The 27,659-nt window shown below is 39.5% G+C and overlaps 1 protein-coding gene across 4 annotated transcripts in view; it reads right to left on the bottom strand.

Moving 5' to 3' along the window:
- LOC122548478 (zinc finger CCCH domain-containing protein 6) overlaps positions 1-27,659 on the bottom strand; it is a 57,781-nt gene that overhangs the window by 6,934 nt on the left and 23,188 nt on the right. For 3 of the 4 annotated variants that reach the window (XM_043687191.1, XM_043687192.1, XM_043687193.1), the window contains 10 exons: positions 27,460-27,655; positions 26,782-26,898; positions 22,001-22,247; positions 19,359-19,489; positions 15,096-15,221; positions 13,752-13,863; positions 11,177-11,286; positions 9,699-10,039; positions 7,136-7,716; positions 4,958-5,200 (listed from right to left, as the gene is read on the bottom strand). In XM_043687191.1, coding sequence (XP_043543126.1) covers positions 4,958-5,200; positions 7,136-7,716; positions 9,699-10,039; positions 11,177-11,286; positions 13,752-13,863; positions 15,096-15,221; positions 19,359-19,489; positions 22,001-22,247; positions 26,782-26,898; positions 27,460-27,655 — 2,204 coding nt within the window. The remainder of the gene's footprint in view (positions 1-4,957; positions 5,201-7,135; positions 7,717-9,698; positions 10,040-11,176; positions 11,287-13,751; positions 13,864-15,095; positions 15,222-19,358; positions 19,490-22,000; positions 22,248-26,781; positions 26,899-27,459; positions 27,656-27,659) is intronic. The other variant, XM_043687194.1, reaches the window with a different exon arrangement.

The following is a 27,659-nucleotide window of genomic DNA, read 5'->3' as shown; positions in this document are numbered from 1 at the left end:
ATCCTGTTCAAATGGTTCTGCAGCGTCTCCACTTCCTCAATGCTATCTGTCCCTCTACCTATCTTTATGTTGCCTGCAAACGTAGCCAGAATGCCTCCAGTTCCTTCAATTAGATAGTTTCTAATGTATAGTGAAAAGTTGTGGTCCCAACACTGAGCCTTGCGGTACACCACTTGTCACTGGCTGTCATCCTCAGAAGGACTCTTTTATCCCCAGTCTGCTTTCTGCCAGACAGCTGAGCCTCGATCCATGCCAGCACCTTGCCTTTGACACCATGGGGCCTGAATTACTCAGTGGCCTCCTGTATGGCACCGTGTGCATATCCTTCCCTTATTAAACCTTCCAAAAAACATCACCTCGTATTTATTGAGATTAAATTCCATTTACCATTGCTCTGCCCAATTTAACAGTCGATCAACACCAGACCGTAGCCTGAAACCATTCGCACCATCAAAACCACCACCAACTTTCATGTCATCTGCAAACATACAACTTATACTTTCTACATTCTCATCCAAGTAATTAACAAACAGCAAGGGTCCCCGCACCAATCCCTATGATAAACCACGAGTCACGGGCTTCCAATCACAAAAACAACCTTCTATCATCACCCTTTGACTCTATTTTCAAGCTAATTGTGGATCCGGTTTACCAGCTTGCCTTGTATCCTACAGACCCTTACCTTTTGGACCAGTTAAGGCCTTACTGAAATCCATTAAATCACAAACTGCATGACCTCATCAATTATCTATACTCACCTTTTAAATAAAACTTAGTTAGACAGGATCTCCCCGTAACAAATTTGTGCTGACTATCCCTGATCAAACCCTGCCTTGGGCCAAAAGGTACTGATTAATCCTGTCCCTCAGAATTCCTTCTCAGTACTTCCTTCACCACTGACGTCAGAGCAACTCATCTGTAATTACTGCCCTCCTTCAACAAAGGACGCTCATCAGCTATCCTTAGGTCATCTGATTTTTCACTAAGTGAGAGAAGTATTAAATATATCCATCATGTCCCCAGCAATCTCTGCCTTTGCATCGCATTGTATTTTATGCCCACTAAAATATCTTATTTCCTCTTTGTTAATTTTAACGTGTTCAAGTGAAATCCCCAGCTATGTTGTCCTTCCGCCCTGACAATAAAGATGAGAAGTATTAATTTAAAACCTAATCCATATCCACTGGTTCCATGCACAAGTTGCCCCTTTGGTCTCTAAGAGGTTCCATTCTTTCCCTAGTAAGCTTATTATAATAGAGTCATAGAGTACATAGAGATGTACAGCATGGAAACAGACCCTTCAGTCCAACCCGTGCATGCCGACCAGATATCCCAACTCAATTTAGTCCCACCTGCTAGCGCCCGGCCCATATCCCTCCAAAACCCTCCTATTCATATACCCATGCAAATGCCTCTTAAATGGTGCAATTGTACCAGCCTCCACCACATCCTCTGGCAGCTCATTCCATACACGTACCACCCTCTGCGTGAAAAGGTTGCCCCTTAGGTCTCTTTTATATCTTTCACCTCTCACCCTAAACCTATGCCCTCTACTTCTGGACTCCCTGACCCCAGGGAAAAGACTTTTGTCTATTTATCCTATCCATGCCTCTCATAATTTTGTAAACCTCTATATGGTCACCCCTCAGCCTCAGACACTCCAGGGAAAACAGCCACAGCCTGTACAGCCTCTCCCTATAGCTCAGATCCTCCAACCCTGGCAACATCCTTGTAAATTTTTTCTGAACCCTTTCAAGTTGCACAACATCTTTTCGATAGGAAGGAGACCAGAATTGCACGCAATACTCCAACAGTGTCCTAACCAATGTTCTGTACAGCCACAACATGACCTCCCAACCCCTGTACTCAATACTCTGACCAATAAAGGAAAGCATACCAAACTCCTCCTTCACTATCCTATCTACCTGTGACTCCACTTTCAAGAAGCTATGAACCTGCACTCCAAGGTCTCTATGTTCACCAACACTCCCTAGGACCTTACCATTAAGTGTATAAGTCCTCCTAAGATTTGCTTTCCCAAAATGCAGCACCCCGCATTTATCTGAATTAAACCCCATCTGCCACTTCTCAGCCCATTGGCCCATCTGGTCCAGATCCTGTTGTAATCTGAGGGAACCCTCTTCGCTGTCTACTACACCTCCAATTTTGGTGTCACCTGCAAACTTACTAACTGTGCCTCTTAGGCTCGCATCCAGATCATTTATATAAATGACAAAATGTAGTGGACCCCGCACCGATCCTTGTGGCACTGCCCTGGTCAGAGGCCTCCAATCTGAAAAACACCCCCCCACCACCACCCTCTGCCTTCTAACTTTGAGCCAGTTCTGTATCCAAATGGCTAGTTCCCCCTGTATTCCATGAGATCTAACCTTGCTAATCAGTCTCCCACGGGGATCCTTGTCGAACGCCTTACGGGCGGCACGGTGGCACAGTGGTTAGCACTGCTGCCTCACAGCGCCTGAGACCCGGGTTCAATTCCCGACTCAGGCGACTGACTGTGTGGAGTTTGCACATTCTCCCCGTATCTGCGTGGGTTTCCTCCGGGTGCTCCGGTTTCCTCCCACCGTCCAAAGATGTGCATGTCAGGTGAATTGGCCATGCTAAATTGCCCGTAGTGTTAGGTAAGGGGTAGGGGTATAGGTGGGTTACGCTTCGGCGGGTCGGTGTGGACGTCGGGCCGAAGGGCCTGTTTCCACACTGTAATGTAATCTAATCTAATCTACTGCTCTGCCTTCAATCCTCTGTTACTTTTTCAAAAAACTCAATCATGTTTCAAAGACATGATTTCCCACGCACAAAGCCCTGTTGACTATCCCTAATCAATCCTTGCCTTTCCAAATACATGTACATCCTGTCCCTCAGGATTCCCTCAACAATTTGCCCATCACCGAGGTCAGGCTCACCGGTCTATAATTCCCTGGTTTGTCTTTACCGCCCTTCTTAAACAGTGGCAAGTTTGCCAATCTCCAGTCTTCCTGCACCTCACCTGTGACTATCAATGATACAAATATCTCAGCAAGAGGCCCAACAATCACTTCTCTATCTTCCCACAGAGTTCTCGGGTACACCTGATCAGGTCCTGGGGATTTATCTACCTTTACCCGTTTCAAGACATCCAGCACTTCCTCCTCTGTAACCTGGACATTCTGCAAGGTGTCACCATCTATTTCCCTATATTCTTTCTCTTCCATATCCTTTTCCACAGGAAATACTGATGCAAAATATTCATTTAGTATCTCCCCCATTTTCTGCGGCTCCACACAAAGGCTGCCTTGCTGATCTTTCAGGGGCCCTATTCTCTCCCTAGTTACTCTTTTGTCCTTAATGTATTTGTAAAAACCCTTTGGATTCTCCTTAATTCTATTTGCCAAAGCTATCTCATGTCCCCTGTTTGCCCTCCTGATTTCCCTCTTAAGTATACTTCTACTTCCTTTATACTCTTCTAAGGATTCACTTGATCTATCCTGTCTATACCTTACATATGCTTCCTTCTTTTTCTTAACCAAACCCTCAATTTCTTTAGTCATCCAGCATTCCCTATACCTACCAGCCTTTCCTTTCACCCTGACAGAAATATACTTTCTCTAGATTCTTGTTATCTCATTTCTCAAGGCTTCCCATTTTCCAGCTGGCCCTTTATCTGCGAACATCTGCCTCCAATCAGCTTTCGAAAGTTCTTGCCTAATACCGTCAAAATTGGCCTTTCTCCAATTTAGAACTTCAACTTTTAGATCTGGTCTATCCTTTTCCATCACCATTTTAAAACTAATAGAATTATGGTCGCTGGCCCCAAAGTGCTCCCGCACTATCACCTCAGTTACCTGCCCTACCTTATTTCCCCAAGAGTAAGTCAAGTTTTGCACCTTCTCTCGTAGGTACATCCACATACTGAATCAGAAAATTGTCTTGTACGCACTTAAAAAAATTCCTCTCCATCTAAACCTTTAACACTATGGCAGTTCCAGTCTATGTTTGGAAAGTTAAAATCCCCTACCATAACCACCCTATTACTCTTACAGATCGCTGAGATCTCCTTTCAAGTTTGTTTCTCAATTTCCCTCTTACTATTAGAGGGTCTATAATACAATCCCAATAAGGTGATCATCCCTTTCTTATTTCTCAGTTCCACCCAAATAACTTCCCTGGATATATTTCCGGGAATACTCTCCCTCAGCACAATTGTAATGCTATCCCTTATCAAAAATGCCACTTCCCCTCCTCTCTTGCCTCCCTTTCTATCCTTCCTGTCGCATTTGTATCCTGGAACATTAAGCCTGCCCATCTCTGAGCCATGTTTCTCTTACTGCTATGATATCCCAGTCCCATGTTCCTAACCATGCCCTGAGTTCATCTGCCTTCCCTGTTCGGCCCCTTGCATTGAAATAAATGCAGTTTAATTTATTAGTCCTATCTTGTCCCTGCCTGCCCTGACTGCTTGACTCGCTTCTGTTCTCAACTATACCAGTCTCAGATTGATCTCTTTCCTTCTTTGGGTTGGTGATATAATTTCCGGTTCTTTTTCTCAGAGTGTGGTAGATGGGGTCTAACTCAATGTGTTTGTTGACAGAGTTCCAGTTGGAATGCCATGCTTCTCGGAATTCTCGTGCGTGTCTCTGTTTGGCTTACAGGGAGCCACCACCACTCCCAAACCCCTCCCAAGCCAATCTCCCTAACCCTGCATTTATCATGGCTAATCCACTTAGCCAACACATGCCTAGACATTACAAGGCAATTATAAAATGGTCAATCCACCCAAGTGTGGACTGTGTGGAGCACGCAGTGCTAACCACTGACCCACCCTGTACTCTCACTGTCCATATCTTCAGGTCAGAAAATAAAACTTGGTGCAACTAAAAGGACAACCAATTTAGGAAATACAAGACAGTAAACAACATTTAGTAGCAAAACAATCAAATTAACAGCATTAAAGGCCAACCTTCATCTCGGTTCTGTAGCAGCTGTGACTGGTTGTTGTCTGATCCTCCGTCTTCCTGTTGCTTCTGCTTAATTCTTAGAAATAGAGCTTTTTGTTTGGCTGGGAGAAAGTCTGGAACACTAACAGTCGGCTTACGACCTGCTGAACTGCTGGCATCCGATTCAGTGTCACTATCTCTAGAATCATCTGTGCCCAAGTAAGACTGATGATCTCTCTGTTCAGATGTCAAACTTGATACTCCGTCTGCATATTTAAGACACAAAATAAAACAAACTTGCTCTTTAACCCAACAAGACATTAATGGGTTACAAATTAGATGTTACAAGGAAATTGCGAAGCCATATCATTTTATTTCAATTTACATTTGACTTGGCCTGGTACAGGTACAGAACCATTTCCTGTTATTTACCATTTCGTAATTGAACAGGATTAGGCCACACAATACTGATCTAACACTCCAATGCCTTTTAACCATCCTATTCCCCCATAACTCAATGTCACTGACTATCAGAAATCCATCAATCACTTAAATATACTCAAAAACTAAGCTGCCAAATCCTCCATGGTAGAGAATTTACTAAGTTCACAAGCCTAAGTAAAAGACTTCCTCATCTATAGACTCTTCAATCAGGGGCAATATTTTACATGCATCTTCCCTGTCTATTCCTTTCAGTATTCTTTAAGTTTCAACAAGATCACTTTTCACTCTTTGAAAATGCTGGAGAAAATACTTTTCTCAACTGTCCCTCAAAGGACAGTGCCACTATCCTGGGAATAAGTCTGGTGAACCTTAGTTGCACTCCCACTACAGCAACAGATCTTCCCTGAGACAAAGAGAGCAAAATTGCACCAAGTTCTCCAAGTGCAGTCTAGCAAAGCTCTTGTATAATGGAAGCAAGACTTCACTACTCCTGTACTCAAATTTTCTTGCAATAAATACTAACATCCATTAGCCTTTCTAATAGCTTGCTGTATCTGAATGTTAGCCTTTAACAATTTATCAACAAGTTCACCCTCTCTACACATACTTTTTCCAAGCTCATTATTTTATAAATGCTCTGCACACTAGTTTCTCCTATCAAACTCACTTTTATAAATCCATACTGATTTTCCTTAATTAAATCATTATAGAATCATTAAATAGTACCTCCACAATGCAGAAAAAGGCCATTCAGTCTACTGATTACGCACTGACCCTCTGAAGAACATCCCATCCAGATCTTGCCCCCCACCTTATCCTCGCAATCCTGCACTTATCATGGCTAATCCACTTAACCTGCACATCTTTGGACCGTGGGAGGAAACCGGAGCACCTGGCAGAATCCCATGCAGACACAGGGAAAATGTGCAAACTCCCTACAGACAGTTACCCAAGGATGGAATCGAAACTGGGTCCCTGGTGCTGTGAGGCAAAAATGCTAACCACTGTCCCATGTGCCCATTTTCTTGATCCTTTAAAAAAGTTTCCAATATTCCCCTACCACTAATGTAAGGCTATCAAGATCTACAGTTCCCTGCTTTCTCTATCTTCACTTCTTAAATAGTGGGATGACACTTGCTATCTTCTTATCCATGGAGATCATTCCAGAATCTAAAGAATTTTAGAAGATAATGACCAATGCACTGATTCCCTCTAAGAGATGTGTCAGACTGATGAGAGTTAAACTGCTTGCCTACTTGATTGGAATGTAAAATCCTAGTCAGGATTCCTAACTCACAACTTGGGAATTACAAGTAGTCTCTCTGGTTTGGTACAGCATTGTATAGCACAATGCACAAATATCCAATAAAACATCTTACTGCAATGCTGCAGCAATCTTGTACGCAGGTCAAATTAAGTACATTCCTACAAAAAAAAAACCTTGGGCTCATCTGCTTCATGCTGTTTTTCTACCACTGCTCCTCATCTAAATTTACCAGCATTGCCTTTTATTATTTTCTCAGACAGGTTTCATTCAACGTTGTAGACCATTAATTCCATTTACTACATCAATGGATAATGGGAATGTTTCCCAACTGTATGATGGGAACCTGATTAGTTTTAGTTGAAGACTAATTTAAAAATCAGAATGCATATTTTGATGTTGAACACATGCCTGAGCATTAAAGGTGACATACTGTTCCTTTAAACAACATCTTTAAACAAGTTGGTTTAATTGAGTGATAATCATGCCATACCTCCCATATGGTTTTCTTGCTCCAAATTCTGCACTGCTTTCTGTGAATAGTAAGAGTTATAGAAGTCCATTGGATTTTGGATTTGCTGGAACGTGATGTCTTGCTGATATGAACCATCTTGTTGCATTTGTTGAGATGCATCGACTGTGAATTGTTGGTGTGCCTGATTTTGAGAGGGCAGCATCTGATGATCCATAGGCATGTTCACCATACCTCCCTGAAATCCCATCTGACCTGGAGATTCATTTGGGCCTGCATTCATTGGTGGACCTGGAAATCCTGGAGGTGGTGGTAAACCAGGATGCCCTGGAGGAACTGACGTTCCAGGCTGGCCTTGTAATACTTGTTGTCCAGGTAAGCCTGGAGGCATGCCTGGCCCAGGCAGACCATGTGGAACTGGCATACTATGTGGAGGACAAGGAGGACCAAAACCACCAGGAGGCTCTGAAGGCCCACTGGGTCCTGGAGGCATCATGTTTTGTTCTGGACCTGGACCTGCTCCAAACATCTGAGGCGGAGGCGGTAATTGGTTTTCTTCAAATGGTGGGTGTGGAGGTGACGGGGAGTTACAAAACTGTGGCCTGTCAAAAAGCAAATGATTAATGAAAAACAGATAGAAAGCCATCTCTTTTTCTGAACCAACCAGTGACACAATTTAATGTACCAGTTAATGTCCTTACTTCTCCTCACCCTTCAAAACCAGCTCAATTATTTTCAAACACCATCATTATTCTAAGCAGAATTCAATCAAATCTACAATTAATGCCTCAAGATCTGTTCTGTGAAAGTTTCTGTTTTGTCCCATTTCCTTGGAGGTCATCACCTCCAGCTGAGTAAATCTTGCATTCCCAATCCTTAATTCTATTCAGTATCTGAGTGGTTGGCCATGGTATCGTTTTTGACCACAGATTATCAAACTGTAAAAAATATAAGCCCATGAAAGCAAATTACAATATTTTCATACTACAGGAAGTTGGTACTTTTGTAGACCCAGAGGTAATGAGAAAGATTTATTTCCACATTTTCTGTATTATTGTAATAATTTCAGATTGGAATAGGAAAGCTATTCAATTTCCCACATATAAACCTCGATTATCCAAATATCAATTATCCGAATATAGGATTATCCGAAGATGATCTCAAGGTCCCAATAGAAACATCGGGTCAAAGAACTCTTTCAACCCTGATCGCGTCTTCTGTTTACAGGTACAATGATTAAAAACGAACTCGGCTCATTGAAATGCTGCCGAGAACAGTCCTGGACAGTCCAAGCATAGTCTCTAAATGACTGACCTCCCGCCCTCTCTCTCCCCCACGCTTTCCCTGTAGTTCTACACGGGGGTTGTAGATAATCTCCCCAGATAATCTCTCCAACATTGTACGGGGGGTGGTGGTGGGAGGAGGACAGAGTGTCAGTTGGGGGTGGGAGCAGACGGGGTTGGAGTGGGCAGGGGCAGGGTCTCATACGCAGTGTGCTTTTGCCTAGTCTCCTGAACAGGGAGCAGACTCCCCAGAAAACTCCATGTCTCAATTAACCGAATCATCAATTATCTGAACGAAATAGTCCCCGCCCATCTTGTTTGGATGATCAAGGTTCCTCTGTATATGTAGATTTCTTGTTTTCCTATAAAAGGAAAACAACTCCAACTCCAAACTGCTAATCCTAAGTGGTTTATCCATTAACACAACTGGCACTGACAACATTTGTTGTTCTAAAGTAATGTACCACTTATTAAAATTTGTGAAATCTTTGTGGTCATTTAAAATAGCTCTGTATAATCAAAGTGTCCACTTTGTAATAACACCTGCATGATTATTTTTTTCAAACATTTTCTGAACAAAACAATAGGTTAAGAGAACTGTAAAACACTGATGTTCTGGATTTCAAGAAAACGAATTAAAAATGTCCACTGATTTCAAATTACTATGATTTTATAATAGACCCCTCTCATATTTGTAGAAATCAATCGGAAAATTGGCATTTAACTTAAAACACTGATTCTTTATACAGGATATCAATACTTTCAACACCTTTACCCCAAAATGAAGACAAATAAGCCACCTAGAAAATAATTTGTACTCCATAGTGCATCTGCACGATACAAAATGAGTTTAGTCTGGGCTTATACACAAAACTCCCAGCATATAAATGCAGACTTGACCTGTTGGCTCAAATGTAAACTGGACTGAGACTTACTAGAATTTCACTTCAGTTAGGATAGCCTCAACTCTAGATCAGAAATAGGCTGCACCTAACCAAGCTCAGCACAAACTGAAATCTCTTTCCACTGAAAACAGCTGTAGGTGCAAATGGATCCATATTGAGTCTAAGTCAGATAACGTACATCGTAGAACTGGGAGTAATCAAGGAAACCATTGACATATGTATAAATAACTAGCAGTACAATAATATATATCTATTCAAATCAGAAAGGACTGTACAAGAGCAACATACATATACTAGCTATTTTACTGAATTTACTTTGAATGGTGTCGGTAACCCATCAAATTAATGTCCGATTACTGGCTTTAATTCCAATAGTACACAGGCAAATCAACATACCTTCGTCCCATCTTGTGAACAAAAACACTGGTTGGCTGTACAACAATATCAAATATAGAGGGAATCTTCCGCCCAGGTGAAGTTGGTTGCGGTTGGTTGTTAGGAGGACCCACTGGCATTGGACCAGGATAGTTTGGTGGTTGTGGAGGAGTCGGTAATAATCCAACCCCTGGAGGCGGCTTTGGAAGAGGAGCAATACCTTGTTTCCTAAGTTCTTCAACTTCAAGTTTATCATCATCTTCATGATACACGTACTCATAATCATATTCGCAATTATCAAAATCATTGGTACTGTTATGATCATTGTTATTGTCGTAATTTATATTTTCATTGTTCAGCACCTGATAAAAAAATAATGACAATTTGTGAAACAGGCATGGGTTTAATCAAAAAAATTGCAAAATTTATGAAAGCAAGCATTGTTATTCACAAAGTAAATGTTTTTGAACAGTCCAAGTTTACACTTTTAGTGAGAACATTTATTCACTTAATCACTCGATAAAACTAACCCACAATATTTATACAAACAATTCACACCCAATTAACGATTAATTAATACATCCACCTCCCATTTACTCATGCCAATAGGTCTCGAATGTCATATTAGATGACAACAGGGCTGAAAATGTGTTGCTGGAAAAGCGCAGCAGGTCAGGCAGCATCCAAGGAACAGGAGAATCGACGTTTCGGGCATAAGCCCTTCTTCAGGAATGCCCAAAACGTCGATTCTCCTGTTCCCTGGATGCTGCCTGACCTGCTGCGCTTTTCCAGCAACACATTTTCAGCTCTGATCTCCAGCATCTGCAGCATCACTTTCTCCTAGATGATAACAGGCACAAGTTTCAAAGTTTAGGACTTGAACTTATTTAAACCTTTGGCTAGGTTAAAGTAAAATACATCCACAACTGAACACACTATTTAACTGTTGGCAATACAAATGGAAAATTACCATTCCTTGATAAGTTAATAATACTCTCAGGAAATATTTGAAATGGACACACAGAGAAAGAGTCAATAGCATCAGTTTTCGAAGGCAACATAAACTTATGATGCGATTACAAAGACACAAATCTAACTCTCAATCTTATTAAAAATTATAAAACAAAATTCATGTTTCTTTATGTCCAACATCTCCCTTAAGTGATGGTTCTTTAAAAATCTTAAAATAAGCTTCAGAACAACTCAAATAGAAGAACCAACACATCTGACTTTACAGTATACTAAATTCGCTCTGAGAACAATCTCGCAATTGACACTCACCACAAACTGTGGTTGGACACTGAAATAGGAAATGACAAGGATCCTGATGTCAACTTTACATCACCAGCATTACATGTGTTAAGATTAGCTAATACAGTACAGATCAGCAAACAAACCTAGTTATATATGAGACATAATATGATGCATTTTACCCCACAGTCTTCAATATAGCTATATATGATATAAATGTTTTAAATTGCATGCAGTTGTTGACAAACCTTGTCTAATAGCTCCCTTGTTTCTTCAGTAAGTGGAGCATGAGAGAATTTGCAGTTATCTCCTTGATAGCACTTTGCTCCTGTGTGGTAGAACTTGCATGGATATTCACGTATAAGTATATTAAGGAATGTAAATATTTAAAAATTTAAAAAGAACAAGGTAGTCCATGGGAAATAATGTTCAGAAAGTTCACAAAATATAAGGTGCAAATGTATGCTTTCCCATTAACAATTACTTAACTATTAACATTGCGATGTTACAATCTCCATGGAGAACATAACCATTCAAAAAGACAAGATTTGATCAGAGAATTTTCCAATATTTACATAATTTTTTTTAACTGTAGATTTCAAAACAAAGCAAACAGTACCGTGTTTATTAAATCTTAAGACAATCAATCCTGTTCAACTTCCTTATCATCTCAAAACAAAAAGGCCCCTTATGTTTTCATAGAATCCCTACAGTGTGCAAACAGGCCATTTGGCCCAACAAGTCCACAATGACCCTCTGAAAAGTAACTCATCCAGACGCATTCCCGTACCCTATTACTCTACGTTTCCCCTAACTAATGCACCTAATCGCCAACTCACCTAACCTGCACATCTTTGTACACATGGGAAGAATCCCACACAGACACGGGGAGAATGTGCAAACTCCACAGTCGCCCAAGGTTGGAATCGAACCTGGGTCCATGGTGAGGCAGCAGTGCTAACCACTGAGCCACCGTTCCACCGTCTTTAAAAGATTCCTTTAGGGACCAACTGAAAGGTATATAGAGCTCCCCAGAAGAATTCATTGCTTTCACATCAGTGTTCCATCTTCTCTGAGCAACAAGATTTTATGGCTAAGAAACTCTCCAACTTTCTTTTAAGACCTCATGGCTGATAACTGCTCAGCTCAAGGACTGGATTCACTTGCCTTTTTGCTTCATGACTTAATCAGAGACACACCCAATTCTTAATGGTTTCTGAAGTCCTAGTCCCAAGGGTTGTTCACAGCATATGCATTATTTCTGTGGCTGACTGCTTCAAAGCTAACTGCAGGTGGCCTTTTCACTGAGAGAAACACTCACATAAATTAAAACAGAGGACCTTTCCTTACTCTCCACAGTTCACCTTCAATGGCAATGTGGTATAGTTTGGGAGGGTCCAAACAGAAATGTAAACTAATTATCACTTGCCTTCAAAATTATTCTTTGATTCAGTGACTGAATGAACATATCCTCTGCTATATTTATATTCTTTCAAGGTACGAGAGTATCACCAGTAATGCTAGCGTTTGTTGCCGATCCCAAACTGCCCTTGAATTGAGTGGTTTGCTAAACTGTTTCAAAAATCAGTGAAGATATCAACCACATCAGAGAGGCTGGAGTCACACATAGGCCAGACCAGATACAGATTTCCTTCCCAAAAGTAAAAGTGAGTAAGATTTTTTTTCATGAAAACTGACAATGGCTTCATGGTTACTAAGATAAATTCCTGATATATTGATCAAATTTTATTACCACCATATGCCATGGGAATTCAACCCCACCCCTAGAACAACAGTCTGGGTTTCTGTCTTATCAGTCCAGTGACATTAAATATTAACATCACGAGAAAGGATCACCGGACCTGCTGAGCTTTTCTAGCAACTTCTGTTTTTGTTTATCATCATGTCACTTTCTTCACAGATGATTATGGATATAACTGGCAATCAAGATCCTCTGCGCCCAGACCGCTATCCCGCCACCGCCACCACCCCAGTTACAAAGCTGCTCTTAGCTTATTTTAAATCTGACTACATGAACAATTCAAATCTCTTATTGAGACAACTGTAAACTCTAGCAAAAGCCTCAAAATAGATTATGCAAGTTTTCTTACTATCTACCATGACCGCCATGAATAAAGGTATTTAATGGTGCTTTTAACATTAAGTCAGGTTTTATCGCTTCTCTTTCAGTTTAGATGTTGACCAGTTTCTCAAACAAATGTTAAGACTACCTGACAGGAGCAGAAGGCCATTCATCCCATCAATTCCATTCAATGAGATCATGGCTGATGTGATCCTCAAACTCCATGCCATTAGACGAATACCTGGACTGACTTCTTCAAAAAGGTAGTAGAAGCAAAGTTCTTGAATATTTTTAAAATAATGACAGACAGATTTTTGACTAATAAAGAGGTAAAAAGTTAGCAGGGTAGGCAGAAGCGTGGAGTATAGTCAGATTAACAATGATCTTACTGAATTGCACAGAACGCTCAAGGGCCCAAGTGGTCTACTTCTGTACCTAATTCGTTTTTTCTGAACATTAATGTTTCTGCATATAAAGGCTACATTAAATGTTTGGATTAGCCTCCAAAATGTACAGGTAATCAAGAAATCACTAGTTTGAATTATTTTCAGTACAGACATCAAAATATCGTTGAGGTTCATTTGAAGCAACAATTTTAAAAATTCAATAGTATGAGACTCAGCAATGAGACAAACATCAAAGAAGGGGATCAGCCTATAAAAACAAAGGTCTAATGAAAGCCAAAATTAGAGAATGCAATATTTCTACGCATATATATAACTAATAAAGAAAAAGGATATCATGCATAAAAATGCAGTTATCTCCTTTGGTACAAAACCCATTTAGGTAGAATTTGCAGATGTCCTTCTTCTTCTGTATGACAACATCATGACTATATCTGCATTGGTCCCCCTAAAAAAAAAATACACTCCATTTGCAAATCAAAGATGGCAAATCTGGTGCTAAAAAATACAATACTTTTGAGAATTTTTTCACAAATTGCAATTCCTAGACTCTTCCCAGGAATGTAAAAAGAAATAGACTTAATTACCACTTTGGTGAAAGTATCAAGTAACAATAGTAATTTTATAGGTGTTAACCCGTTCTCAGCTTTAGAAACTGACTAGTGTGTGGACTTCTGATTTGCGCAGGTATGTCTGTGTGTGCAATCCTCTCTGTAGGTTTCTGTATAAACATCTATGTGTGAATAAACTAAAGATTTATGCATCAGAGTATGAAGTGATAATAAAATTCTGTTCTACAATAAAATAATGATGGACACATGCCTCATTCTGTATCAACATACTCCTCCTCACTTCATATAAATTAATTACAGCATTAAATAGAAATGTGTTAAATAGTGGTAAACTAGAAATGTCAGAATCCAAGAAATGAAACCACATTTTTGGTGAACTTGCATAGTGGTGGAGACAGAGTCATATAATCTACACAGAAGCCAAGCCCACTTTCATAAGGTCTCACGTGAAATGCTATTTTAAAACCATTTTATTGACTACTAATTCAACAATATCAGGAGCTAGCATATAGCAAAGTTATGTGCTTTCAGAGCTAGGGTTGGAGCTGAGGCCAACGGAGGAGTCAGAGTAAAGTTGAACTGGGCCTAGAAACAGCACGACTGACTACACTTGGACAATGAGATGCCCACACCATAATTGAATTTGCTTGATATATCGATTCCTGCTATATTCAAACTCCACAGTAAATTGTTTTTGCCTGAACAAGGAGTACGGTATCTTGGCATTTTCAAGAATGTCTAATGGACATCATATATGTTTTGTTTCTAAGTCAGCAAAGGCATGTTGCTAATTGTTTGCAAGCTAATTGTTGCTAATTGTTTGCTAGTTGTTCAATGTATGTCTAAACTCAAAGTTTCAGTTCACAAAGTTCACCAACAGAAATTCAACTTGCATGAACAAACAGTCTGAAAATGTCAACTGTCCACAATCTACACTCACAATCCCAACTAGGGTGGATGAGGTGGGAATGCAATGAGAGGAAAAATGGAAACGGAAAAAAAAATTCTGTATTACATTTAATTACACTTCCATCTGATGCATCCCAGTACCTAACTTTAGATGATTAAGATAACATGATAGATACAAATTTTACAACAGAAAACCTACCCTAGTGCAGCGTCCCTCCAGAAAATACTTGCAAATGCCTCCTTTTCTAATCTTTTCACCGTGGAATGAAAAATCTTGACATTTCTTTTTCTTCCGAAGAAAATTTGTATTTCCATAACCATCCTGCTAGATAGAGTATTTACATCAGTAACGTTGCTTGAAACAAAAAAAAACATTTTTACGGGTCTGCTTAACTGGTAGTTCAATGCTATTAAATACAGCTTTGTAAAATTCTTAGAATTGTTGATGCATTAGCATATAATTCACGTTCCTAATCATTTAGTCCCAAAGTTGTCCCTACCCAAAGTGTCCATTTAAAGAAAAAAATATTTGGAATAAATAAAATCATTTCTACAATGCAAACTTATTAAAAATGTCATGAAGCTTGCATTTACATATGGCAAACAGGTGTCAATCAATGATCACAAGAGAAGAGGATGTTCCAAAGCAGCAGTAAAAGAGGCAACAACAGTGATATTAACTGGATAAAAATTAAGAAGTATATAAAAGAATGGCAGTCCTCAAAGGATAAAAATTACCTGGTCCACATATCTGGGTTACTGAGTAAAGTAAGTGTGGACACAACACTTGACCTTGGATAAAAGACCAAGAGGTATGTCTCCTGTTGATGCAATGCATTAAGTGTGGTTCCAAGCAGTCTCTCTGTATGTCACCTCTTGCTTTCAGCGCTAACTATTAGCAATTACTTGGTTGTACAGAACTTAGGCATTGCAAAAAGAGGCAAGAAAAGTTGAAGCCTTTTGTCTTGCACTCATCAGGACTACAGTACAAGAAACAAACTTGAAAATACGCATACACAGCTTGAGAAGAGGGTGCTAATTGCCGCAGTAACATGCAATAAGCTAAATACAATATACATAGAACCTTTTCAAAGGCAATCAATCAAAATCTAGGTGCTCTCAGAACTGCCAGAATAAAGTCTCAACATTCAGAACTACACCAATAACTATTGGAGGAAGCTCAAGTTATTAAATCTGTTGCTGAATCCAGGGATGCTAAAGAGCTACACAAAGGAACCATGGTAGCAACAGGTCCTGCAGCAAACAAATCAACCCCACCAAGTCAAAGACAAGGATGGTTGTCACTGAACCTAGCAAAAAGATGAAAAGGTGGTTACAACATTCTCTTCTGCTTTATAGAATGGAGAAAAATGCCACTGAAGAAACTATCAATATTCTTGACTTTCCTGGAGGAGCTAGACATTAAGCCCACCACAGAAGAGTTCAACCAGATAAGTGACCAGTGTTAAAGTCCCAGGGAATGATAGTAATTCATCTGAAGTCATCAGAAGTCAAAAACCAGGACTGCCACAGCATCCCCACACTATTTTGTCTCTCCACTAGAAAGAAAAATATGTGCAATGTGATATCTGTGATGCAAAAGGCACTTGTACAACAAAAAAGAACTGCAATAATTGCCAAAGCATTTCTTGTCAAGTATTGTGGGAAAAGTTTTTGCTCCTGTTGCAAGGAGCAAATTACAGTTGCTGAAATAATGCATTGTGTCCCAGGTCTGAGTAAGATTTCAGAGCTGACAATTAAACATTTTTATCATTTTAGTATTTACAGAAGTGGTGCCTCAAAATAGCACATATTACCTGTCTTGGTAAACCTGACTAAGATCTTCTACCCCATCAGCAGATAGACTCTTTAAATGACTGAAAAGTAACTAGTTTGCCTGGATTCCTGAGTGTTACTCCCTCCCTCCACAACAACATGCACAGTTCCTTCACTTACAATAGAGCATCATGTGAAGCTTTCAAGATCAACAATGAGGTAAAGTAAGGGTGGAATCCTGGTGCCAAGTCACTTTGACATATTTCTCCCCTTGCTGCTATTGCTGTAACTCAAATTAGTGTATATACCTGCATGCCAAAGCTAAGGTCAGTTATTCAACTTGGCAACACTGCACACTAAGACCAAAGTGCGTAATGTCCTAATCTAGGAATCCTAACTTTGCTAATCGTAGAATCCCTGATGTAGAAGCAGGCCATTAGGCCCACCAAGTTCACATAGACTCTCTGAAGAGCATCCAGCCAGACTCTATCCCTGTAACTTTATTTCCCATGTCTAATCCAACTAGTCTGCACATCCCTGAACACTATGCGCAATTTAACAAGGCCAATCCATCTAAACTACATTTCCCTGGACTGTGGGTGGAAAGCGGAGCACCCGGAGGAAACCCACACAGACAGAGGGGTACAAACTCTACAAAGACAGTTTCCCAAGGGCTGGAATCCAACCTAGGTCCCCGACACTGAGGCAACAATGCTTACCACTGTGCCATGTGCTATACTGAAGTTCACGTGCAAATGTTTGCAACACAGTTCTCCCAGAATCAAATTTTACAAGGGGCTTGGACTAACAATCAACATTGGGAAGATGAAATGTTATAGCCAAGATGTAGGGGCTCCGCCTTCCAGTAATATTGATATTCTCACTCTGGAGGTGTCATCAGCTTCACCATCACTCAACAATAACCAGCAACCTGCCCCTTGATGCCGGTATCAACACCAGGATTGATTAAGGCTGTAATTAACTTGACGAGTATGAACTAACAAGGAAGCTAACCACAAATATAAACCTCCACATTTACTGGGCCTTCGTACTCTTCTTGATAGTGATGAAACATGGCAAATTCTGCAAGCCATGAAAGAAGCCAATTTCACTTCTACTTGCCCAAACTATACTAGCTATCTGCCAGCAAGATGGAGTGTCAAATATAACATCATACTCCTTGCAATGATCTCCAGCATGCTTACCCTAGAGTTAGCAATGATTCTGTTGGCTTGATCAAATGAACTAAATGGATAACAAGGCAAGGCATACTTGCATACGGAGACTTGGGATAGACAATGTGATGCCAGGATTTATAAGGTGCTGTTGTTGAAGCAGCTGTGGTCAATTGCTGCAATGCATCTGTAGACACTGCGGACACTGTGTCAGTGGTAGAAGGAGCACATTATTAATTTGGAGTTGGAGTGCTGATCAGGCCTGCTGCTTTGTCCTGGATGTTAAATTTCTTGAGTCATACATGCAGGTAAGTGAAGCATGTTCCATCACACTCCTCACTTGTATAAAAGCAAAGTACTGTGGATGCTAGAAATCTGGAATAAAAACAGCGCTGGAAAAATGTTTGCTTGAGAATTTCAAAATCAACAACCTTGACGAAGTAAATAGAGTTGATTACACCTGCGGTTGTAAAAGAAAGCTATTACACGATTGTGGGAAAACAGCAGTGAAGTAAGGATGATATTGAATATTGAAGAGCCAATATAGCCAGGATGTGCAAATAGCCTCTATCGATGCTGTATCATACCAAGCTTCAAAGGGACGTGCAAATAGACTTTTTCCAAATGAACAATGTTGCATTTGTTTTTCAATTTTTGGCAGATAATTGAAAATGGTTACATGTTTACCATCCAGGATTTAGAACGAAGTTTTGGAATTAATTCAATCTTTTATAATGCCAAATATTTAAGATAAAGGGCAGATTGAAATATTTATGAGGTGGTACTACACCAAAGAAATTTAGACAATGCAATTAAAACAAAATACAAAGGTGTTTCAATCACTAAATTATTGTTTAGAGAGTATAAATTATAATTAATAAATAGTAGTACTGATGGCTAACTTCATATTTTATTTAAGTCTAATACAGGTTGTTCTGCTATAACATGGCAGTTATGTTCCTCCACAACCTTGCGTTGTAGAAAATCACTGGACCTTTTCAGTAGAAAGTTATCATCCAAACAACATCCACAATTGGTTCATCGAGTTACAGCCAATTCGCGCTGTCGAAAGAAAGGTTAAAGCAGAACGACCTGTAGTTCTGATCAGTTAACACATTAAATTTTGTACCATCTTTAATATCATTTCACACTGCAAAACCATGCCACAACCTGTCCTTCTAATAGTTTTCCTTTGAGAAAAGCTCATTTACGTCTCGTGCAAAGATTAGTATAAATCTTAAAATTGCAATAAAGGTGTATAATACAAAGGAAAATAAAGGAACAGCACAATGCACAACAAATAGCATCAGAGCTCTCAAACTGTATGATTTTTAACTGCCTGATATTGGAGACTATTAGCTGCCTGATATTGGAGACTATTCTATTACATTTTGCAGAACAGTGTAACTTCCATTCAGTTCAGGTTCCAGTGACAGAGCAAAATGTCGTAATTTAATACATTATGGCAAATGATGTCACAACATAGGTTAGCAACTATCTTTTTTCTTTACCTCATCAGAAGCATCCATCATACCACCATCAGCTCCTCTTCCAGGTCCCCATACCTTGCGCTTCTGTTTTGGTTGTCCTCTCATACCACGGCCCCGACCAATTCCTCTACCTCTACCTTTCTGCATAATACCTGGAACAATTTCACATCAAATTAAATTTCTAAGTTTCTTTTGTACCCTCAAATCATACATGCCTTTATCAGTCTAAAACTATATATTATAAAACTCATGCCACCAGCCTTTAGAGTTTTCCTTTTTATGGGAAACAGATTACAGGTAAATTTCTCCTAGCAGGAAGCAGACAAACTGGAGCAAGAAATCACAGATCTGACTCACCATTTTTCAGTTCTAATGCATCGTTGCAAATTAGTTCTACCTTAAGATACTGATGTCTGATACTTAATATACTTAAGATTAAAATGACAGATTCATGGAATGAAAGCTTCTTCTATTTGTTAGACTACAGAAGTTCAACATGAAGTAGTCCAGACATTGTATACTAATTGTTAATCAAGATGGCAAAGGCCAAAACATCTTCAAATTTATGAGTTGCCAATTTTACACAATGAAACCAAATGGACGTTGTTGCACTAAGTAAGGGAAAACTAGACAGTCATCTTAGAATTAGGAGAAATAAACAGGCCAGATATACTTTGCATTAACTGATACTGTGGCTGACCTCAGAATATTTCAATGCAGAGACTCAGTGGAAGATGCTCAGTTTCCCAAAAGCAAATGTTTCATCACCTCAAATGAACAATAAATTCAATAAGATTCTTCAAACCCTTGATTACTTGTTTAATTCAGGCAATCTGTGTACTATGTAAAACCATATCAAGAAGCTACATTGCATCAGCATTCTGGAATGTAATGAAATATGCAAATACTCCCATTGTAACATGCACACAGTGAGGACTCCAATCTCAAGTTAAGGTCTAGCATCTTTCAACAGTTATCTGGAGAATTTGGAATAGATTATGTGCTCATATTTCTCCCCCTGCACTACTTCCTTGCCCTCTCCTCAACCCTGCAACTCATATAGGAACAGGAGTAGACCATTCAGCCCTTGAGCCTGTTCCACCATTAAATGGGGTCATTGCTGATCTGTGTCCCAACTCCACATACCTACCTTTGATCGCTATCCCTTAAGACCTTTGCTTAACAGAAATTTAGCTATCGCAGTTTTAAAATTAAAAAGTGATCCAGCATCAACTTCTGTTTGTGGAAAGGAGTTCCAAACATCTACCACCCTTTGTGTGTAGAAGGGTTTCCCAACATCTCTCCTGAACAGTCTGGCCCAAATTCTCTGGCTATGCTCCCTAGTTCTATAATCCCCAACCAGTGGAAATAGTTTATTTCTATTAACCTTGTCTTTTCCTGTTAATATCTTGAAGACTTCAATCAGGTCAGACCATTGAATATAGGAGTTGGGACATCATGTTGCAGTTGTACAGGATTTTGAGAGGCCACTTTTACAGTACTGTGTACAGTTATGGTCACCCTGCTATGGCAAGGATATTATTAAGTTGGAAAGGATGCAGAAAAAAACCAAGATTTTGTCAGGACTGGAGGGTTTGAGCGCTAAGGAGAGGCTGAACTTTCTTCACTGGAGGCAAGAGGTTGAGGGATGACCTTATAGATGCTTAGAAAATCATGAGGCATGAAGATAAGGTGAAAAGCAAAATATCTTTCTCCTTGGATAGGGGAGGTCAAAACTAGAAGGCATATTTTTAAGAGGTGAAACATTTAAAAGGGATCTGAGGAGCAACTTTTTCCACAGAGAGGATGCGTGGAATCAACTGCCAGAAAATGGTAGATACAGGTACAGTTACAACATTTGGATAGGTAGATGAATAGGAAAGGTTTAAAGGGATATGGGCTAAATGCAGGCAAATGGGGCTGGTTTAATTTTGCAAATTTGGTCGGCATGGACCAGTTGGACCAAAGGGTCTGCGCTGCTGTGCTGTATGACTCAATAGCTTGTACACCATTCCAGAAATTCACCAAAGATCTTCAGATAGAAACTTGTAAACCCACAACCACCACCATGTAAGGACAATGACAATACCAACAACTCAGAGTTCCCCTCGAAGCCAATCACCATCCTGACTTGGAAACATATCACCATGTCTTCACAGCCATTGGGTCACAATCTTGGAATTGCCTCCTTAATGAGCATTATGGGTCTCGTTACAGCACATGGCTTACATGACTCAAGAATGCAGATTGCCAGTACCTCAAGGTCAATTAGGGATGGGCAATAAATGGTAAACCAGCCAGCAACATCCATGTTACGAGATTAAAAACACCTCATTTTGCACAAAAATTTTAAAATTTCTTTTGTTAATTACCTTCAAATGATGTTTACTGAAACTCCATCCAATGGAAACACACTTTCCTCATTTCACTTGAGTAAAAAACTAGAGTAAAGTTAACTCTATCAAGCCTGGCTTAAAAATGCTCCAGCTAGGTGGCCTCTGGATATGTTATTACATACATTAAAGATGAAAATAAATACAATTTGTTTATGCAGTAATTGTTGCTACCACAACAGTAATTGTTGTGTCTTTCTTGGAAGTCATAACATGCAGTGCAGTTAACAAATGCATATTTTGAAGTTACAGACTAATCCTTCTGCTTACCTTTCATTCCAGGCTTTCGCATCTGACCCATAGGTGGCCCTTTAGGAGCCATAACTGTTGAAGCTTCTTTTGCCTGTTTGTACTGCTTTAACTCATGAGCAAAGTCATCACATTCTTCTTCTTCATAAGCATCATATTTCTCCTCACTGTAGTCACTATATTCAGCATAATCTCGATTATCAGCCTTGTTGTTGTTGTAACATTTCTGTGAAGGGGACTTCATGTAATTTCCAGGACCTTGTGCGTGCTGAAAGAAAGGTAGCTAAGTTAGAACTATACACAGCATAAATTTTAAATTAACAACAATATCACTCCTGATGAGAACAGGAGGTCCATAATAATCTAAATCCAGATCAAATTAAGGTCCTCAATTATTTTTAATTTAATGATGTTTGCTCATTATGATCATCCAGGTGATAACAGTTGTATTGACAAACATAAATCAATTCCAGTCACTATTTAAACTGAACAACTTCACCTTGAGTTTGACAGAAGGAAATAAATGTAAAAAATACAGGAAAGGTGATATTCTGAAAATATCGGTGGCCAACATCCACAAGATAACCTGAATTGACAACACGGTAGTATCTCAGATTTTATCAGTAAGAGTGAGATGGAGGGAAAATATCTTCCTTTCCACATGAAGATCTCATGGAGTTTAGAACATTAATAATCTTTTTTCTGCTCATGAACTATGATCAAGAATAGTGGAGAAAAAGGTGGCATGGTGGAACTGAACTTGAAACAAAAGGAGGAGTAAATCTTGATGCAAGTGACCACACAAGACAGTTCTTAAAGGGTCAATGATCTCTTAATGACAAGAGTATAATATATTTATGAGAAGGGGGAAAGAAAATTAAGACACAAGCCAAGAAAATGAAGACTTCTACACTGACCTGGCCAAAGATGCATAAAATGAGGATGTTAAACTAGATCATTAATAACTGACAAAGAAACAAAGTCTTGCACTTCAGCCACGTAAGGCAAGTATAATCGAATGTAGTGCATTTCAAGCAATTTAACAAATCTAATTCTAGTCTTAAAGTATTATAGAACATCAGCAATCTTCTCTCATAAGGCAAAATGTGATTTTCCTGCTATATTGGTATTTATTGGAAATTGTCCCAATGAATGACTGACTTTCATAGTGTTTCGGGATTGGACGTGGAGTAATTTGTTTAGCACATACAAAAAATTTTTTTTATTCAGTATGCGGATGTACCTACTAGAAAAAGAGCAACAGTTAACCTTCCCTTGGGAAATAAGGCAGGCCAAGTTAGAGGTGATGGTGGAGGAACACTTTCAGGCCAGTGATCATAATCCTATTAGTTTTAAAATAGTGATAGAAAAGTACAGAACTCATCAAAAAGTTAGTTATAAATTGGAGTAAGGCCAATTTTGACGGTACTAGACAGGAGCTTTCAAAAATTGATTCAGGGAGGCTAGTCACAAGTAAAGGGGTGGTTGGGAAGTAAGAGGCTTTTAAAAGTGAGATAATGAGAGTTCAGAGACACTATGTTCCTCTGAGTGAGAAGGTCAAGCCTGACAGGTGTAGGGAATGCTCAATGACTTTGAGAAACTGAGGCTCTAGTCAAGAGAAATTCAGGCTCTGGTAAAGAAAGAGGCATGTGTCAGGTATAGACAGCTGAGATAGATTAAATCACTAGGAGGAATATAAGGGCAGTAAGGGGTATATTTAAGAGAAAAATCAGGAGGACAAAAAGAGGTCATGAGATAGCTTTAGCAAGCAGAATTAAGGAGAATTCAAAGAGATTCTGTAAGAATGTTAAAGGCAAAAGAGTAACTAGGGAGAGAACAGCTCCACTTAAAGATCTATGCATGGAACCACAGGAGATGGGTGAGGTACTAAATAAATATTTCGCATCAATATTTACTGTGGAGAAGGACATGGAAGATAGGGTACTTGGGGAAATAAATAGTGATGTTTTCAAGAGAGTTAATATTATGGAAGAGGAGGTACAGGATGTCTTAAAACATATAAAAGTAAGTTAATCCTCAGGATTTGATCAGGTGTTTCCCAGAACTTTGTGGGAAGCTAGGGAAGAGATTACCGGGCCCCTTGTGAGGTGCCGGAAGACTGGAGTTTGGCTAATGTGATGCCATTATTTAAGAAAGGAAAAGCCAGGAAAGTATCGACTGGTGAGCCTTACATCAGTGGCGGGTCAGTTGTTGGAGGGGATTCTGAGAGGCAGGATTTACATAATTTTAGAAAGGCAAGGATTGATCAGGGATAATCAAAATGGCTTTGTGCATGGGAAATCGTGTCTCACTAATTTGAGTGAGTTTTGATAATTGATAGACACTAGACACTGTTTTGTCAGAAAGCATTTGACAAGGTTCCGCAATGGCAGTTTGGTGCATAAAATTAGATTACATGGGACCTGGGGGAGCTAGCCAATTGGATCAAAATTGGAATGAAGTAGGAGTCAGAGGGTGATGGTCGAGGGTCGGTCTTCGGACTGGAGGCCTGTGATCAGTGGTATGCCACCAGGATATGTGCTGGGCCCACTGCTTTTTATCATTCATATAAATGATTTGGATGTGAAAATAGGAGGTATGGTTAGTAAGTTTGCAGATGACACCAAAATAGGTGGTGTAGTAGACAGTAAAGATTATATCAGAGTACAACGGGACCTTGATCAGATGGGCCAAATGGGCCAAGAAATGGCAGATGAAGTTCACTTCAGATGTGAGATGTTGCAATTTATTAAGGCAAACTAGGGCAGGATTTATACAGTTAATGGTAGGCCCTGGGGAGTGATGCCAAACAAAGAGACTTAGCAGGTGCATATTTCCTTGAAAGTGGAGTCAAAGATAGACAGGGTGGTGAAGGCAGCGTTTGGCACGCTTCCCTTCATCAGTCAGAACATCAAGTATAGGAGATGGGATGTAATTTTGCAGCTGTACAGGACTTTGGTTCGGCCACTTTTAGAATACTGCCTTTAATTTTGGTCATTGTTCTTGTTATGAAGTTGTAGACGTGTACTGTACCTTTAAGGGAGCTGAAATTTCTGGCTGGCAGAGTGTGCTGAAACATTTGGAAGTGTAACATTTGGTTGACACAAATAGTTGGAGCTGCGTTGCCATGGTACAAAGATTCAAATTCTGCCAGTTTAAATTATGCCCCAGATACCAAAATCCAATTGAATTTGAATTTTACAGTTTTGGATGACATCAAACCAATTAAATAATCCGACATTTTGAGGGTATAAAATCGGATATCTTGAACAGTTAGAGGGATAACAGCAAACAGCTGAAAAGCACAACATAACAGCCACCAGAATAGCTCTCTGAAAGGTACCTATCCATAAGAAATTTGTGCAGCAGAACACCAAAGCCGACCTAGAGAAAGTTCGACATCCGAAGGCGATAACTGGGTGTGAAATTGATTTTGCTGTAAATTTAAGAGGGAATTTATCAGACCAGTACTGTAGAGTTTGGGGGGAGGATAGGAATAGATTTAAGAGAAAGGAGTTATAAATAGTTGTTGTTTAATAGTCTCTTTTGAACTTTAAATATAAAATTAAAATTTCTTTAAATAGCAGTAATAGAGATAGTTCATTGCCACTTGAAATTTAACAGATTCCGGCGTGAGGTGAGCTTTTCTGTGTGGCTAGTTTAAATTAGCAGAGGAGTTTACCCTGTATCGTAACATTCTATAAGGATGTTGTGAAAAGTGAGAGGATGCAGGAAAGATTTACAAGGATGTTGATGGAACTACAGGGTTTGAGTTTGAGGGGGAGGCAGAATAAACTGGGGCTATTTTCCCTGGAGGTTTGGAGACTGGGGGGTGACCTTACAGAGGCTTATAAAATCATGAGGGGCATGGGTAGGGAAATAGCCAAGGTCTTTTTTCCTAGGATGAGGTTGTCCAAAACTAGAAGGCATAGGGGAAAGATGTAAAAAAAGACCTAAGGGGTAACTTTCTCATGCAGAGGGTAATGAGTGTAAGTAATGAGTTGTCAGATGAAGTGGTGGAGGTGGGTAGAATCAGAACATTTAAAAGGCATATGAATAGGAATGATTTAAAAGAATATGGGCCAAATGCTGGCAAATGGGACTACGTTAGATTGGGATAGGTGGCTTGCATGGAAGAGTTGGACCAAAGGGTCTGGTTTTCATACCGCATGACTCCATGACTCTATAAGTGCAAGCTTCAACTTTTTCAGCAATAGTCAAATTCTAAATCTACCAAAAAAAACTTCATAAAGGAATTTACAAAAATACCTCACAGGCCTGTACACTTTTTGTGGCACAGATTATTTAAAAAGCCTCACTGACGCTACATTTTAGACTCCAAAAAGGGATGATATGTAGTATTAAAGGACATGAAGTTAAATGATTGAGAAACAGTTTTAAAAGAAGTCACGAAGTGAGTAATAGTAGTCCAGTAATATATTGCCTGGCTAGTTGAGAGATGAAATAATCAATTTTAAGCAATGATCAGTACATTCCCATTATTAGAAAGATTTTAGGTTGCATTTGCAGTTTGAAATAAGAGTGAGGGGTAACTTTTTTTCTACATTACCTAAGAACACTGCTACTTCAGTTGATTAAAAAGAAAATTAAACATGCCCATAAATTTATTTAAAGGCATGACTCCAAACCCAAATTTTCCTGCCTTCCTAATATTTTCTTGAGTACTGGGGCTAGATTGGTTATGCAATCCAAATTATGGGAATTAGTATATATATGAGATTAACACAAAAATACAACCTTTCTGTTTAGAGACCATACCACAAATATTGTCAGTTACTTACTGGAGAGAAAGGAGGATCATATTCTCGATAGGATACAGGACCTTTCTTGTATGATCTTTCAGCATCAATATCAGAGTCATAACTGAAGTCTGAGTCACCACTGGAAGGAGAATGTCGCTGCAAAAAACAATACAAAAGTACAGTACAATAAAGGCAACAAAGAACAACACTGCACAAGAATAGGCCATTCAGCTAACCATTTCTACACAAACCATGATGCCATTCTAAATTAATCCCACATGCCTGCACATGGTCCATGTCACTCTATTTCCTGCCTGCTTAGGTGTTTGTCTAAAACGCCTCCCTTAAAAGGTGTTATCGTACCTGCTTCAACCATCTATCCTGGCAGAACATTCTTAGCACCTACTACCCTCTGCATAAAAAAGATCTGCCTCACATATTATCTTCAAACTTGCCCCTTCTCACCTTAGATCTATATCCCCTAGTACTTGACATTTCCACCCTGGGGAGAAAGACTCCAACTATCTACCCTATCCATGCTCCTCAATTTTATATACTTCCATATAAAGTTAATTCAATTCAATTATGAGGTTGTACCTCAGCCTCTGGCACTCTAGCATTAACAATCTAAGTTTGCCCAACTATAGATAAATGTGAATGTTTAAAGTTATTTTCTACAATAAACAAATTATCAGTACAGAAATCACTTCGCATTACCTTGTGCTTCTCTTTCTTTCTCCGCTTTGTTTTTTTCTTTTCCCTTTCCCTTTCTTTTTCTCGCTTTCTCTTCTTCTTTGATCGTCTGTGGGATGACTTATCCTCTTTTTCACTTTCTTTTGATTCTTTCTTCACTTCAGGGTTTCCTTCAAATCCATCATCATCTATTTCACCATCTTCAAGTTCACCATCCTCCCTGC

This window comes from Chiloscyllium plagiosum, chromosome 3 (genome assembly GCF_004010195.1).
Source record: "Chiloscyllium plagiosum isolate BGI_BamShark_2017 chromosome 3, ASM401019v2, whole genome shotgun sequence".
NCBI classification, from domain to species: domain Eukaryota; kingdom Metazoa; phylum Chordata; class Chondrichthyes; order Orectolobiformes; family Hemiscylliidae; genus Chiloscyllium; species Chiloscyllium plagiosum.
The sequence above is the reverse complement of the archived record's forward strand: the minus strand, read 5'-3'. Positions and strand labels throughout refer to the sequence as shown.